Raw genomic sequence first — 13,735 nt, 5'->3', positions numbered from 1 at the left:
TTGTCATCCAATACAACAGTATCGCTGCACCATAACTCTTACCTTTAAAACAAATAGCAATCTGGAAGGTGGGAGTAGGAGACTGCGCGTCTTCATGTTGAATCTAGTTCCAAAAATGTCCTCTTTCAACAACGAGCATAATGAGCGGACAAATAGACATGACCGAATACGGCACCGCACTTGTTGACAGACGTGCCTGCAAGACAGCCATGTTGACTGGGGCAGCATGAGCAGTCTTTTCTTGGGAAACTGCAATGCATATCTATTTATTTAACCGTTTGATCCCTTCACTGTCGATTTTTTTAGCTGGACTTACGAATTTGGCAAATCTGCAGTAAGCGATAGCATGAATAAGGAGTGGATTTTCATCCCCGTTCCCTATCGCTCCCATACATGTTGTTTAATGCGAGGTATATCAACATAAATAATTGCTGAGCTTTTTCGGTAGCCTGAAAAAAAAGGTAGATCATAAAAGGTTAACTCCTTGAAAATGAGATCTTGGAGCAAAACAAGTTTGAGCACCCCTGCGCCACACAATCGGGCGGCCCATCTAATGCACATTGTAGGTTAATTGGGACAAGCTTAATTTAGCAAGAACATAACGTATTTATTATTCGAGATGGAACTTTTTGCTTTAACAGCGAAAGGATATTTCTGTTTCTCGTATTTTAGTCATAGAGGCACTGTGCTCAACAGCAGCAAACAAAATGTGTCGAAGCTGTCCTGATAGTGTATTCCACGATATGCAATATGGGTTTATTTAAATTTCTGCCCCGTCAAAGCACGCAGCTATAATGCAGAGGGAGAGTATCTACTTATGTTCAAATCTATGAGAAATTAGCGGAAGAAGAAGAAGTAGAAGAAGTAGAAGAAGAAGAAGAAGAAGAAGAAGAAGAAGAAGAAGAAGAAGAAGAAGAAGAAGAAGAAGAAGAAGAAGAAGAAGAAGAAGAAGAAGAAGAAGAAGAAGAAGAAGAAGAAGAAGAAGAAGAAGAAGAAGAGGAAGAGGAAGAGGAAGAAGAAAAAGAAAAGAAAAAGAAAAAGAAAAAGAAAAAGAAAAAGAAAAAGAAAAAGAAAAAGAAAAAGAAAAAGAAAAAGAAAAAGAAAAAGAAAAAGAAAAAGAAAAAGAAAAAGAAAAAGAAAAAGAAAAAGAAAAAGAAAAAGAAGAAGAAGAAGAAGAAGAAGAAGAAGAAGAAGAAGAAGAAGAAGAAGAAGAAGAAGAAGAAGAAGAAGAAGAAGAAGAAGAAGAAGAAGAAGAAGAAGAGAAAAAGGAAGTAGATTAAGAAAAAGAAGAAAAAAAGAGTGTACGGTCATTGCAGGGTCATCGCTCAAAAGGAAGTGAATTCAGAACTGCACATGCGCAGTACCTTAAGGATCCGATTCTGTTTCTGGTCTTTAGTGTCGGGGTAGAATGAAAACGTGTCTGTATTCCGATCCATTAGAACGTCAGGGAGTATTCATTTATTCCGAAGGACGCTTAAAATAGTGTTTATCTCGAGTTATTGCAGAAGGAGAGTTGTTTGTCAAAGAAATGGCGGTGCAGGGGGGACAGTTGTTCCAAGAAAAAGTCAGCAGATTGCTCAGCAAACAAAATGGAAAACCTGTACTTAAACCCAACAAGGCTCTTGTCCTGAAAGATCGAGTAACCAGCCGCAAACCTAAAAAAGGAGGTAAACTTAAGTATAGTTTTTAATAGGCTGAAAATGTAAATTCCCAATACTACTATATTCGTGTTTTATTGAGAAACTTGATATTCTGAATTGAAATGCAGTAATAGCTTGACATATGAGTGTCCAAGCATGCGAGAAATTTGAGATAGGAGGTAAATTCAGAGCAAATGTTTGCCCTGAAATACGAGACAACGTTTTTTTTTTCCCGGTGGGTTCTAATTGAATGCTTTTATTGTCATCATTCCAATATAATGAGATTTCAAAGCGTTCACCACATAGTGCACAAATAACAGCAGATGGACAAATAAATCAATAAATAAGTAATCCACGTGAGCTCAGCAGAGTGAAGCGCTCTTGTTCTGTCTGAAAGCGAGGATGAGTTCCATGATTGGTTTTGGAGACATTCAGTGCCAAGTCGCACCACTCGCTGAGTCTATGAACGCAACAACAAACAAGCAGACAATCAATATATGGTAGGAATAAATAATCAATAAATATGAAACAAATCAGTAGTCCAAGTGAGATCAGCAGAGCGGAGTGGGCTTGTTCCGTCAGAGTCCAGAATGGTTCCATGGTTTTTCGAGACATTTAGCGAGTTGCACCACTCGCTGAGTCCATGGACGCTATAACAAACAGGCAAACACATAGAAATGATTATATAGTAACGATAAATAAATAATCACAAACTAGTAATGCATAGATTATGTAATTCAAGTAGTAGTAATAGGTCTTGATTCGGTCTTGGGAGCAGAACTAAAGTTGTGTATGGTGACAGCTCTTGGGAAGAAACTGTCCTTGAGTTTGTTTGCCTTTGCAGTTATAGCTCTGTACCGCCTTCCAGTGGGCAGCAGGTTGAATTGGTGGAAGCCGGGATGCGTACTGTCTTTTATAATGCTTTCTGCCATTCTTTGGCACCGGGATTCTTAGATGCTGGAAAGGTTGCTTAGGGTTGGGTAGTTGATCACCCTATGCAGTCTTTTCCTGTCGGCTTCTGTAGAGCTTAAGCGCCATACTGATACAGTGTAGGTCAGCAAGCTCTCCATGGCAGACCGGTAGAAGGTCACCAGCAGGCTAGTTGTCAATTGCTCTTTCCTGAGTACCCACAGGAAATGTAGCCTCTGTGCGCTTTCTTCATGAGTGCAGTGGTGTTTGCTACCGAAGTGACATCAGAAGAGATGTGGACTCCTAGGAATTTGAATGTCTCTACTTGCCCCACACATCCGCCCTTAATATACAGGGGTGATGAAGCAGCCTTGTTCCGTGTTCCCTGGTTTTTCGTTCAGCATCAGATTGTTGAGAGTGCACCACTCGCTGAGTCTAAGCATCTCATCTCTGTAGGCCGTCTCATTTGACTTATCATCCCTACTACTGTTGTATCATCTACAAATTTCACAATGATGTTCTCACGGTGGGAACGCATTAATTTGTATTTAGTTATTTTATATGGGAAAAATTGCTTTGAGATACGAGTGAATTGGAGAAGAGGGGGAAGTTTATGTATACATATGTATACACGCATCCGCACTCCCAATCATAGTGCCGCCTGCAACTATCGAGCCTGCATCTGCCCGCAACGAAGTCAGGCGAGTGAACTTCTACACCATGAGGCGGGTTATATTGTTTTAATTTTCGTTAAAAGGTTCAAATCCACACTGTAACTTGTAACCGGAAGCAATTCCCCTGTCTTCCTTTTGCCAATGTGACTCCGCACTGAATTTAGTTTTATTATTTTTTTAACTTCATAAAAATCCACACCTAAACTCGTAACCAGAAGCCACTTTTGCTACTATGACTCAACACTGAAGAATTAAAAAAAAACTTAAACATTAAACAAACTTTAACGTTAAACAAACTTTAACGTTAAACAAACTTTAACGTTAAACAAACTTTAACGTTAAACAAACTTTAACGTTAAACAAACTTTAACGTTAAACAAACTTTAACGTTAAACAAACTTTAACGTTAAACAAACTTTAACGTTAAACAAACTTTAACGTTAAACAAACTTAAACGTTAAACAAACTTTAACGTTAAACAAACTTCAAATTTAAGTGCAAACTTTAACGTTAAACAAACTTTAAATTTAAGTGAACTTAGATTCTAATACACAGTAAAAAAAGTTGTAATCTTACGTTACACTAAATTTACACCTTGAGAAATAACTAAGGCATTGAATTCAATGTATTCCACCGTGGCTTTCGAGGGGAACCTCCTGCTTCTCCATGGGTATTGGCGAGCCAGCTCAGTCACGCGTACACTACTCATGCTTTTCGATTATTTCATGCTTAATATCGATTGTCATCATACGCCCTTTCTTCGCATTTCCCTTCATTGCACTGTGTTGATTTGGATCCAATGTGTTTCCGTTAATTCTTTACTGACTAACGTATAAAAACACGGAAAAAATGCTACGGTCCGCACAGTGCTCGTCCAGATATTTGCATAAGAGACATGGTGTGAAAGAAATCACAAGCAGCCTCTCGCAGCCTGGCCAACTAGCTGTCTCGAATGCTCGTATCTAAAAAAAGTCTTCTGTCTCAAGATAAGTATTTGCATGGAATTTTACTTGTATCTAAAATTCCTCATATGTCGGGACACTCGTATGTCAAGGTATTACTGTATAGACTTGATCATAAGGTTTTTATTTATCATCTCAAGCTTTAGCGACGCTGATGTCAATTAATGGAGTCTACCAACTATTGACTGTTGGGTACGGACACAACTACAGAACCCTACCACTGACAACACAAGCTGTTTTAAAAGTCTTCTTCCAGATGCAAACAGTAGATTTTGTAATTACTTTTCAGAGGCCACCTGTATCACAGAGCTGTCAATCATGATGGCTTGTTGGAAGCAGAACAACTTTGTGGAGAGTCTGTGCTCCCAAGAGATGGATGAATTCTCCTCCTGTGTTAAAAAAGCCCAAGTAAGTACAAAATCCAAGACCTTTGCAACATTGTTAAGTTGTACGTCGGTTTACAAATACAATTTTCAGACAAATATACACATGAAGACAGACTTTGTGTTGGGTCAGAACTGGTGAATTCTATTAAAGGTTAAAAACTACCTTTTATTTTATGAGGAGTCCCGAAGTCTCCGATAACGTAGTTAATCCGGTGGACGCCTGGCCGGTCTGACGACATGGGGCACTGGGTGCTCCTGCGGTCATCCGGGCCTGCCCACGAGTAAGCACTGGTCGTGGCGGTCCAGCGGTTGTCCAGGCCAGCACAGGAGGAACCGAGAGTCTGGCCGGTTTAGCAGTCGTCCAGGCCGGCACATGAGAAAGCAACGGTCTGGCCGGTCTGGTGATTGTCTCGGCCGTCCCAGGAGGAACCGGCAGTCTGGCAGTCGCCCGGCCGAGCCGATGAGTAAGCGGCGGTCTGGCCAGTCCGGTGATCGTCTAATTTTAGCTTATTTTGTTTTACATTTTTATACCTTTCTTATTGGCTCTATTTGCCTCGCCTCCACCCTTACTTTCAGATGCAACCTATCGAGGGTTGTTTGCCTTTGTCTTCTCTTCAAAATATTCATAAGATTATGCATACAAATTGCCAACTTGCCTGGGAAGTAGTACTCCTCTCGCTTTAGCGAATAAGCTCTGCCATTCGCACTGACTAAAGGGGGAAGAAACACAGAAAAATGCAAGCCGTTACACAAGGGAGTTGCGACCAGAAAGACCGAGTAAATCAAATATATGTGTACTGGCTTCAGCAGGGGGACTCATCTGGCAGTGCAGGATTTGAGTTCCTCGCGGCGCATTGTGTTACTGATAGTAGCCTTTTTACTGTGGTCCCAGCTCTCTGTAGGTCATTCATTATGTACCCTTTGTGATTCTGGGATTTTTGCTCGCCTTTCTTGTTATCATTTTGATGTCACAGGTTGAGATCTTGCATGGTACCCCAGATTGAGGGAGATCATCAGTGGTCTTGTATGTCTTCCATTCTCTAAAAATTGTTCCCACAGTTGATTTCTTTACACCAAGCATTTTGTCTATTGCAGATTCAGTCTTCCCATCCTGGTGCAGGTCTACAATTTTGTTTCTGGTGTCCTTTGGCGGGTCTTTGGTCTTGGCCATAGTGGAGTTTGGAGTGTGAGAGACAGGTTGTGGACAGGTGGCTTTTATGCCGATAGTTTAAACAGTTGCTATTAATAATATAGGTATTGAGTGGAGACCTCGTTAAAAGAAGTTAGACCTTTTTGGCAGCCAGAAATCTTGCTTGTATGTAGGTGACCAAATACTTTCTACTCCTAAACCACTTGGCAAGACGACTAAAGCTGAAAGGAATGGTAAACATGCAAAACCTCCCCTAAATAAAAACTAAGTGTTTAATTTATTATTTTATGAAACAAATAAAAGCAAGACTCAAAATCTTAGGCTAGTGTGTTGTGTATGTGTACATATGCTGTACATGTGCCCCTATGTGTGTTTGCATGGACATGCATTTAGGGTAAGTTTTGCATGGTTACCATTCCTTTCAGCTTTAGTCGTCTTGCCTAGTTTTAGGTTGTTTTTACCAGTGATGTGGGTCAGCAAGGTCACCAAAAGGATTATTGTAGTTGAGTGACAAATGGATCACAAAACAAATTCACTGAACACTTCTCACCGTCAGACGTAAACAACATGAATACTATATAAGTCAATTGATACAAAATCCGTCGGATAAAGAATACCATCCTCTGCATCCAAGATTAATAATGGGTCATTTTGGAGTAAATAGACATGGTTCAAATGAATTAGTCAAGAGCCAGTACAAATATAGTAATTTACTTGCTTTTCAATATTAAACACTATCAATAGCTTGCCATTCTAAAAATCACATACACAACACACTAGCCTGAGATTTGTTCGACCCATAGCTTGATTCCATTTTCCAAGCGTTCACAACGGCATTCTGTTGTCGTTCACGTCAGGCCTTTCCCCTGTCTACCTCTAATGTGTTGTTGTTGTTGTTTTTTTTTTTACCATTGTGTTTTTGAGGGTTAAATGCGCCACAAGCACACGTAAATCAATTGCCTCGCCATTTAATTTTTAGGGTGAACCTTTGCTCGGTTGACTTTAATAAACAATGTGTACACAAGAAACGAAACCAGTCAGTCAAGTGGTCAGTGTCATACAGTACTTAAAGTACAGACACTCCCCTACTTACTAACATTCAACTTACGAACAACGGTAAATACGAACATGTCTGCAAATTGCGTTTATGTCGAAAAATTTTCGTCAGTTCGATTTTGTATTGCGCACCTTTTTCCGAGTGGTGCTTCTTTCTGTCGTTAATACCGACGCCTGGCGCTGTGAGAGCTCAGCTCACCCAGCATCTACCTTCCTCTGCAGTGCGGAAGTGCGTAAACGTATCTCCAGTGCGCAAAAGACGTTTTTCATTTTTATCATTAAATATCTTGTGCATTCATTATTCAATATGGTTTGTGAAAAGCGAAAGGCTTCTAGTTTGAGAGGTGCAAGGAAGAAGCCAGCCATTTCATTTGAAACAAAAGTGGCAATGATAAAGAAGCTTGGTGCGCTTAAGAAAGTGGTGAGCGTTGCACGGGAATACAACTTGAATCGCTCAGCCGTCGGTACCATTTATAAACAAAGATCGAGCAGCAGGACCCAAATATTGAACGTTGCACAAAGGTTGCAAATCAATTGAATGATGTCATACAGTGATACCGCATTTATAATGAAAAAAAATGAAGAAAACTGCAATCGTCATTAGATAGCTTCATTCGGCCAGTTTCTAGTAAATCTCTCCATCTCTCTAATGTATGCATATAGTACTGTATGTATTTTCTCCATTTTATTGATATTTTTTTTCAGTACAAACCAATGCTGGTTACTTATACAAGCCTTAAACATACAAATGTACTAATGTAAACCTTCAATATACTTATATAGGCCTTAAACATAAATTATAATACAAAATATAGCCCTGAATCAACTTCAATTTGAACAATTTCAACTTATGAACAAGCGCTCGGAACGTAACTCATTCGTAAGTAGGGGAGTGTGTATGTGTTTTTTTAATATATAGATTATATTTAGATATTAATACATAAGTATTTACATATTCTTGTGCCTGTAATATTTAATAAATACACTTGTCATATGTCATAAATAAATGTCATAAATGTGTCTGGCCTGGGAAGACGAACTTGTGGAGAAGCACTATACAATTTCGTCATACGCTGCTGAGGGTATGATGACTACTAGGCTTTTTGTCAAGTCAATGATGACGACAATGCCTATGTCTGATTTTCATTTTCATTTTCTTGATAATTGTACTTGTGTACTTGGGTGTGATGCTACTTTGCGGTTTTTCGATTACCGCAGCCATGTCTGGTCTTCAATATCCACAATATTCGAAGGACTACTGTGTTTTCTCGCCTTTACAAAAAATACAAGTACAGGACTACAATCGTCAATAAGTGTATTTGTTAAATGTTACAATTAAAGGCATATGAAGACTGTAATGTATTAAAATCTAAATGTAATCTATAAATAAAATGTAAACCTTTGAGTAATCTACTCCCAATGAAAATAGCTCCTGCTTGATTAAAAAAAAAACAAGTTATTGGGAGTTTTAGTCAATATCCTCTTCATCAGATTCGAGAGGCATTGTATCATCGATTGAATCTCCAGGAGGGGCCTTTGAGGCAGCAGGAGGAGCTTTTACGAGGAAGATGGCAACAGGGAGTTTTGACTGCTGTATCTTTTTTTTAATATAAATATGCTTTTTTACATTGACATGACACTGTCAAGATGATTATTCAATTTGAAGGCTCTGACAGGGTTATCACCTATTTCCTGGAGCGGTACTTGCCAACTGCTGACTATACTGAAGCTCTCCTGCAGATTCCTTAAATAATAATAATAATCGGACATGGGGTTTGTCATCATCATTGACTCGACAAAAGCCTAATTGTCATACCCAGCTGCGTATGACGATAATGGTAGTGCTTCTCCATAAAGTGCGCTTTCCCGGAAAAAGGCCCAAATAAGCCCTAATTTCAGACAGGTTTGCACTCTGCCGTGATGGATACATCGCATCACCCACGAGCGGATCACTTACCTCTCACTGTCTCCTCACGTAACTACAATCAGCTTGTAGGAGGCAGATAACCGCCCAACGTCTTTTCATGTTACCTCACCCCAAAGTAATTACACAAGGGATTGTGTGTCGTGCTACTGTGGGTTTAGAGTGTTGATGGATGCGGCAAAAAAACTGTCCTTAAGCCTATTTGTCCATACTTTGTGAGAACTGTAGCGTCTGCTAGAGGGCAGCAGCTGGAACAGGTTGTGATCAAAGTGGTATGGGTCCCCGACAAGGTTCCTGGCTCTGCTGAGGTAACGAGGGCTGGCAATGTCTTCCAGTGAGGGCAGAGAGCAGCCAGGAATTTAAAGGGCTGGACCTTGTCTACACATACTCTGTTTATGAGGAGTGGGGCTAGATCTATACTGTGTTTGCAAAAGTCCAGGATTATTTATTTAGTTTTCGTGGTGTTCAGTGTGAGATTGTTCACCGAGCACCACGAAGACCGTTTGTTGACCTCTCTGTAGGCCGACTCATCCCCTCCTGAGATGAGTCCGACCACAATGGTGTCATCAGCAAATTTGATGATGTAGCTAGACTGGTGGGTTGGTGTACAGTCGTATTCTATTCGACTTGGTCCCCACCGCTCTTTCTCCAATACACAGAAGTACAGAAGATGACTCAGTACACAGCCTTGAGGGGAGTCAGTGCTCAGTGTATTGGAGGAAGAGAAGTGGGGACCAAGTCTAACAGTTTGTGGTCGGTTAGTTAAGTTCTTTATCCTGCGGCCAATGGAAAAGGTATTGTAAGGTCCGGTATTATAGTATTGAAGGCTGAGCTACAGTCACTGAGAAGCATCCTCGCGTAATTGCCATGGTGCTCCAGGTGGCTCAGTGCTGTGTTGAGCTATGGCGATAGCATCCTCAGTGGACCGGTTTGCTCTATAAGCAAATTGGTGCTTTGAACACCTTCTCAGGTACTCCACCAGGGCCAGCAACCTTCCTAGTGTTCACACACTGCATTACCAGTCTCACTTCATGTTCCTAAAACTTCAGTGTACTGCTGCAAGGTGGTGGGGGTGTTGAGAATGGGTCTGATCTTGGCCCGTCTACTTGCCTAAAGACGTTTAGCCGACTGACGTCTGGGCGAGGGCCAACTCGCCGAGCGGGAATCTGGCCGGGCGTAGGATTAGCCGACCTAGCCGACCGACTAGCCAGCCGGAGGTCGTGTGTGTACATGTTTTTCAACCTCGGCCCGCAGGCCATATACGGCCTGTTACAGATAACAACATTCATTTAGAATAACAAGTTACATATAACAACATTCATTTAGACAAGTTACTTATAACAACATTCATTTAGAATAACAAGTAACATATAACAACATTCATTTAGAATAACAAATTACAGATGACAACATTCATTTAGAATAACAAGTTACAGATCACAGCATTCATTTAGAATTACAAGTAACAGATAACAGCATTCATTTAGAATTACAAGTTACAGATAATGGCATTCATTTAGTATAACAAGTTACAGATAACAACTTTCATTTAGAATAACAAGTTACAGATAACAACTTTCATTTAGAATAACAAGTTACAGATAAGAACATTCATTTAGAATAACAAGTTACAGATAACAACATCCATTTAGAATAACAAGTTACAGATAACAACATTCATTTAGAATAACAAGTTACAGATAACAACATTCATTTAGAATAACAAGTTACAGATAACAACATTCATTTAGAACAACAGGGGCATTCACGGCCAAACACGGTAGTTATAACAATAACTACTATAATGACAGAAGATAAAAAGTTATAACAGTAGATACTGTAATTTACACCATCATAGAAAACATTGAGATTAATATTTGAATTAAGGTTCTCAGCAAATCATTTTGAATATATATTTGCTAAAATAATGGGAAATTATCTAAAATTAAAATATAGTTCTTTTGGGCACACATCACCAGAAGTGTGTTCAATAGCCTTTTCAGGTATTGTTCTCTAAGCCCTCGTCTGTATTTTAATACGTTTAGTGTTTTTTTTCTTCACGTAGCAAGAGCGTGTATGAGTACATATATAAGAATATTGAATACAAAGGACTGGCAACACATTGTACTACATACTTGTATTTAGGAATACGTCCAGCAGGTGGCAGTACATCTCGAGATGTGCAAAGAAATTGATGGGGAAATATATTTTATTTTTATTCTTCTGGACTCCAAGGTTTGGTGGAACATATGCCCTCCCCGTTGGAGCAAACATTCGAAGCACATTGTTCCCCAGTTTCCATCCAGCCAAGCACGACTCCCCACAGTCGCTCAAACACGGCTGGGATCATTCTGTCAGGAGCTCCAAAAAGTCTTCAAATTATAACGGACTGTTTACTGAAAGAATCTTTACATTTATTATATCTTAAAATTACTTGTCACCTGTTAAAATGACACGTGTGTGTAAAAAGATTCAAGTGTTTGAAGACTCAAAATTTCAGGCTAGTGTGTTGTTTTTGTTTACATATACCTACTTTAAGGTTGTTTTGGGTCAGCAAGGGTTACCAAAAGGATTATTGTTGTTGAGTGACAAATTGATCACAAAACGAATTCACTGAACACAGTTCACCGTCAGACGTAAACAACATAAAAACTATATAAATCAACTGACACAAAATCAGTCGAGCAAAGAGTACCATCCTCTGGGGAAAAAAACACTAGAAGACTTACTAAAATACAGACTAGAGGGCTTAGAGAACAATACCTGAAAATGCTATTGAACACACTTCTAGTGATGTGTGCCAATAAGAAAAATATTTTAATTTCAAATAATTCCCCATTATTTTAGGAAATATATATTCAAAATGATTTTCTGAGAACTTTAATTCAAAGGTTAATCTCAATGTTTTATCTGCTGGTGTAAACTACAGAATCTACTGTTATAACTACTTTGTTTGGCTGTGAATAAAAGCCCTTTTTATTCTAAATGAATGTTATCTGCAACGGGCCGTATATATCAGCACGGCCCGCGGGCCGGACCACGTTCTTCATTCTCATTGTTGTCCGCTGCTTATCTTTCTCACTCTTGTTGGCATCATTTCGACAAGGTCCTCATCAGTTCGGGGGGTTGAATGACTCTCGCGCAGTGTATTGATGTCATGCCTGCTTCATGGCTTTCTCTACGGTGTAAATACCTCATAGTCCTAGTTTATTTTTTTATTTCTAGTGGTTACCACTCGCTTGGTGTCCTTAGAAAAAGATAGTGTTGCCGTTTTCCAAATGCTCTCTTCTATCTCGATATAACGCACTGTAGATTCATTTATGCGGTAATGGCATGCTACATGGACAATCTTATTGCTCGCCTTTAGCATATCTAGCAACGTTACTCTTTCGGTCAATGCCATGTCCCTAAGATGCTTTGAGGCATTTTCAAGGGCGATTCGATAACCAAACTTAGCGGGAATAGGCTCGGCCTAGTTTTCCTGCACAATGTGAAATTCAATCGAGGTGGTCGTTCTGGGCCTTTTATACTCGGCAAGTCATTCTTCTCTGACAGTGAAATTTTGCAGTGAAGAGGTGGTGCCTTGACTTCAGCCACTTTTTATCTCCTGTCTTCCGCCTGAGAGTTTCAGCATAAATTTTGACTTTCTTATGATTTTTTTTATCTGGATACATAATACAAATACGGCAATGTATTGAAGCCATAAAGTGGTGAAGGATGACAGTAGTAATGTTTTGAGATCCACTTATTTTGTATAACATTTTTTGCCCATTAATGTAAAATAACTTGACTAAAAATGTCACAAGTTACAGGAATTGTTTGGAGAACAGGGCTCCTTGACTCCCTGAAAATTGTTGTGTAATAACCAGATATTGTTACTGTAGGTGTTACCTTCAAATTTCACACATCTGTGTTGAGAGACAGAAGGGACACACCCAAAAATTCATCCACATTTTTTGTAATTCATTTTCATTAGGACTTAATGCTTAACATAATACTTTCACTGAAGTGTATACACTGAGATTTTATAGCTTGGCTTAATCACATTTAACAGATTTTAACACCTTGTTTTTCTCGTATGAAGTTATCTCTGAAACAGTGTAAACTATCATTTGTTGTTAGTAGCTTTAGCCCATGCAAGTACTATAGCAAAGAGCTGCTTCAATGCTTTGGTGATTATCAGTTTGAGAACTGTTTCACATTTACTCACTCATTGATTCAATCCATCTGACTGGAGTTGTGACACTTAACTGATTTTTTTTTCTCTTGCAGATTTCGCTGAATAATACAATAGAAGACACGACACACCAAAAAGGACGTCTGCAACCAAAACAAGCCACCACACTGTTAAAAAGATACCCTAACCAATGTATTGAGATATAAGAACATGATTTTTTGGGGTTTTTTTTTCCACCCATTGTGTTCAGTATCAAAATAACCAACACTGAATTGAAATAGTTTTCCATCGTGCGCAATCATTACTGTTTATCTCTTTGTGAACCTGAATTATGCATGCTTAAAATAAGACTAGTCCAGTGTTAAGTTGTTTGGGCATTGTCCATTAATAATTCTATGCATATTAAACACCGTTGTTTGAAATTCAAAAATCCCAAACTAGTAGTCCTTTTTATTTAATGTAACATTCCATTGTCTTTGGAGTTTGCCAATTCATAGATTTACTTATAAGTATTCCCAAGTTCAACTTTCAATAATGGAGGCATCTGAGATCATATCCTTTTATTCTTGCAAAAAGAAAATCCATCCACACGCGCCTCCGGTCAGATGATCCTGAAGACCCCGGTGTCCCTTTTGCTAATATATTCATAAGATTTAAACAACATACATAACAGAAGTCTAAAGATTATTCAGAGTTTCATAACAATTAATTTCAGTTCTCAAAACTATTGTAGGTCTGTCGAATTTTCCCGAGAGAGAGGTGATGCGGATCATCTTGAGAAGCCACGTTTCCCAAAACAAATCCACAGTTTCCAAGAGCTTGTTGTTGAACCATAGTCTCGAGAAGTCCAGGTGTGA

At 39.2% G+C, this 13,735-nt stretch overlaps 2 protein-coding genes across 6 annotated transcripts in view; one reads left to right on the top strand and one right to left on the bottom strand.

Annotated features, from left to right (window-relative positions):
- The window catches only part of pcca (propionyl-CoA carboxylase subunit alpha), an 85,596-nt gene extending 84,753 nt beyond the window's left edge, over window positions 1-843 (bottom strand). The window contains exons 1-3 of one of the 5 annotated variants that reach the window (XM_077728943.1): window positions 317-843; window positions 197-249; window positions 43-103 (exon numbers count right to left, since the gene is read on the bottom strand). In XM_077728943.1, coding sequence (XP_077585069.1) covers window positions 43-103; window positions 197-249; window positions 317-391 — 189 coding nt within the window. In that variant the 5' untranslated portion in view covers window positions 392-843. The other 4 variants (XM_077728940.1, XM_077728941.1, XM_077728942.1 and 1 more) reach the window with 4 other exon arrangements.
- A 436-nt stretch (window positions 844-1,279) lies between these two features.
- Window positions 1,280-13,308, top strand: chchd1 (coiled-coil-helix-coiled-coil-helix domain containing 1). Its single transcript, XM_077728945.1, has 3 exons — window positions 1,280-1,667; window positions 4,475-4,593; window positions 12,974-13,308. The coding sequence occupies exons 1-3, from the start codon at window positions 1,529-1,531 to the stop codon at window positions 13,082-13,084; spliced, it is 369 nt and encodes a 122-aa protein (XP_077585071.1). The 5' UTR covers window positions 1,280-1,528; the 3' UTR covers window positions 13,085-13,308.
- The last annotated feature ends 427 nt before the right edge of the window (window positions 13,309-13,735 follow it).

The sequence above is a fragment of the Stigmatopora nigra genome, chromosome 12 (genome assembly GCF_051989575.1).
Source record: "Stigmatopora nigra isolate UIUO_SnigA chromosome 12, RoL_Snig_1.1, whole genome shotgun sequence".
Classification (NCBI taxonomy): Eukaryota; Metazoa; Chordata; class Actinopteri; order Syngnathiformes; family Syngnathidae; genus Stigmatopora; species Stigmatopora nigra.
This window is presented reverse-complemented; position numbering and strand designations above follow the sequence as displayed.

Excerpts from the sequence above, each read along its gene's own strand:
- chchd1 (XM_077728945.1), top strand. The coding sequence starts at position 1,529 with ATGGCGGTGCAGGGGGGACAGTTGTTCCAAGAAAAAGTCAGCAGATTG. Across the intron at positions 1,668-4,474 it reads CCGCAAACCTAAAAAAGGAG|AGGCCACCTGTATCACAGAG; the intron begins GTAAACTTAAGT and ends ATTACTTTTCAG. Across the intron at positions 4,594-12,973 it reads CCTGTGTTAAAAAAGCCCAA|ATTTCGCTGAATAATACAAT; the intron begins GTAAGTACAAAA and ends TTTCTCTTGCAG.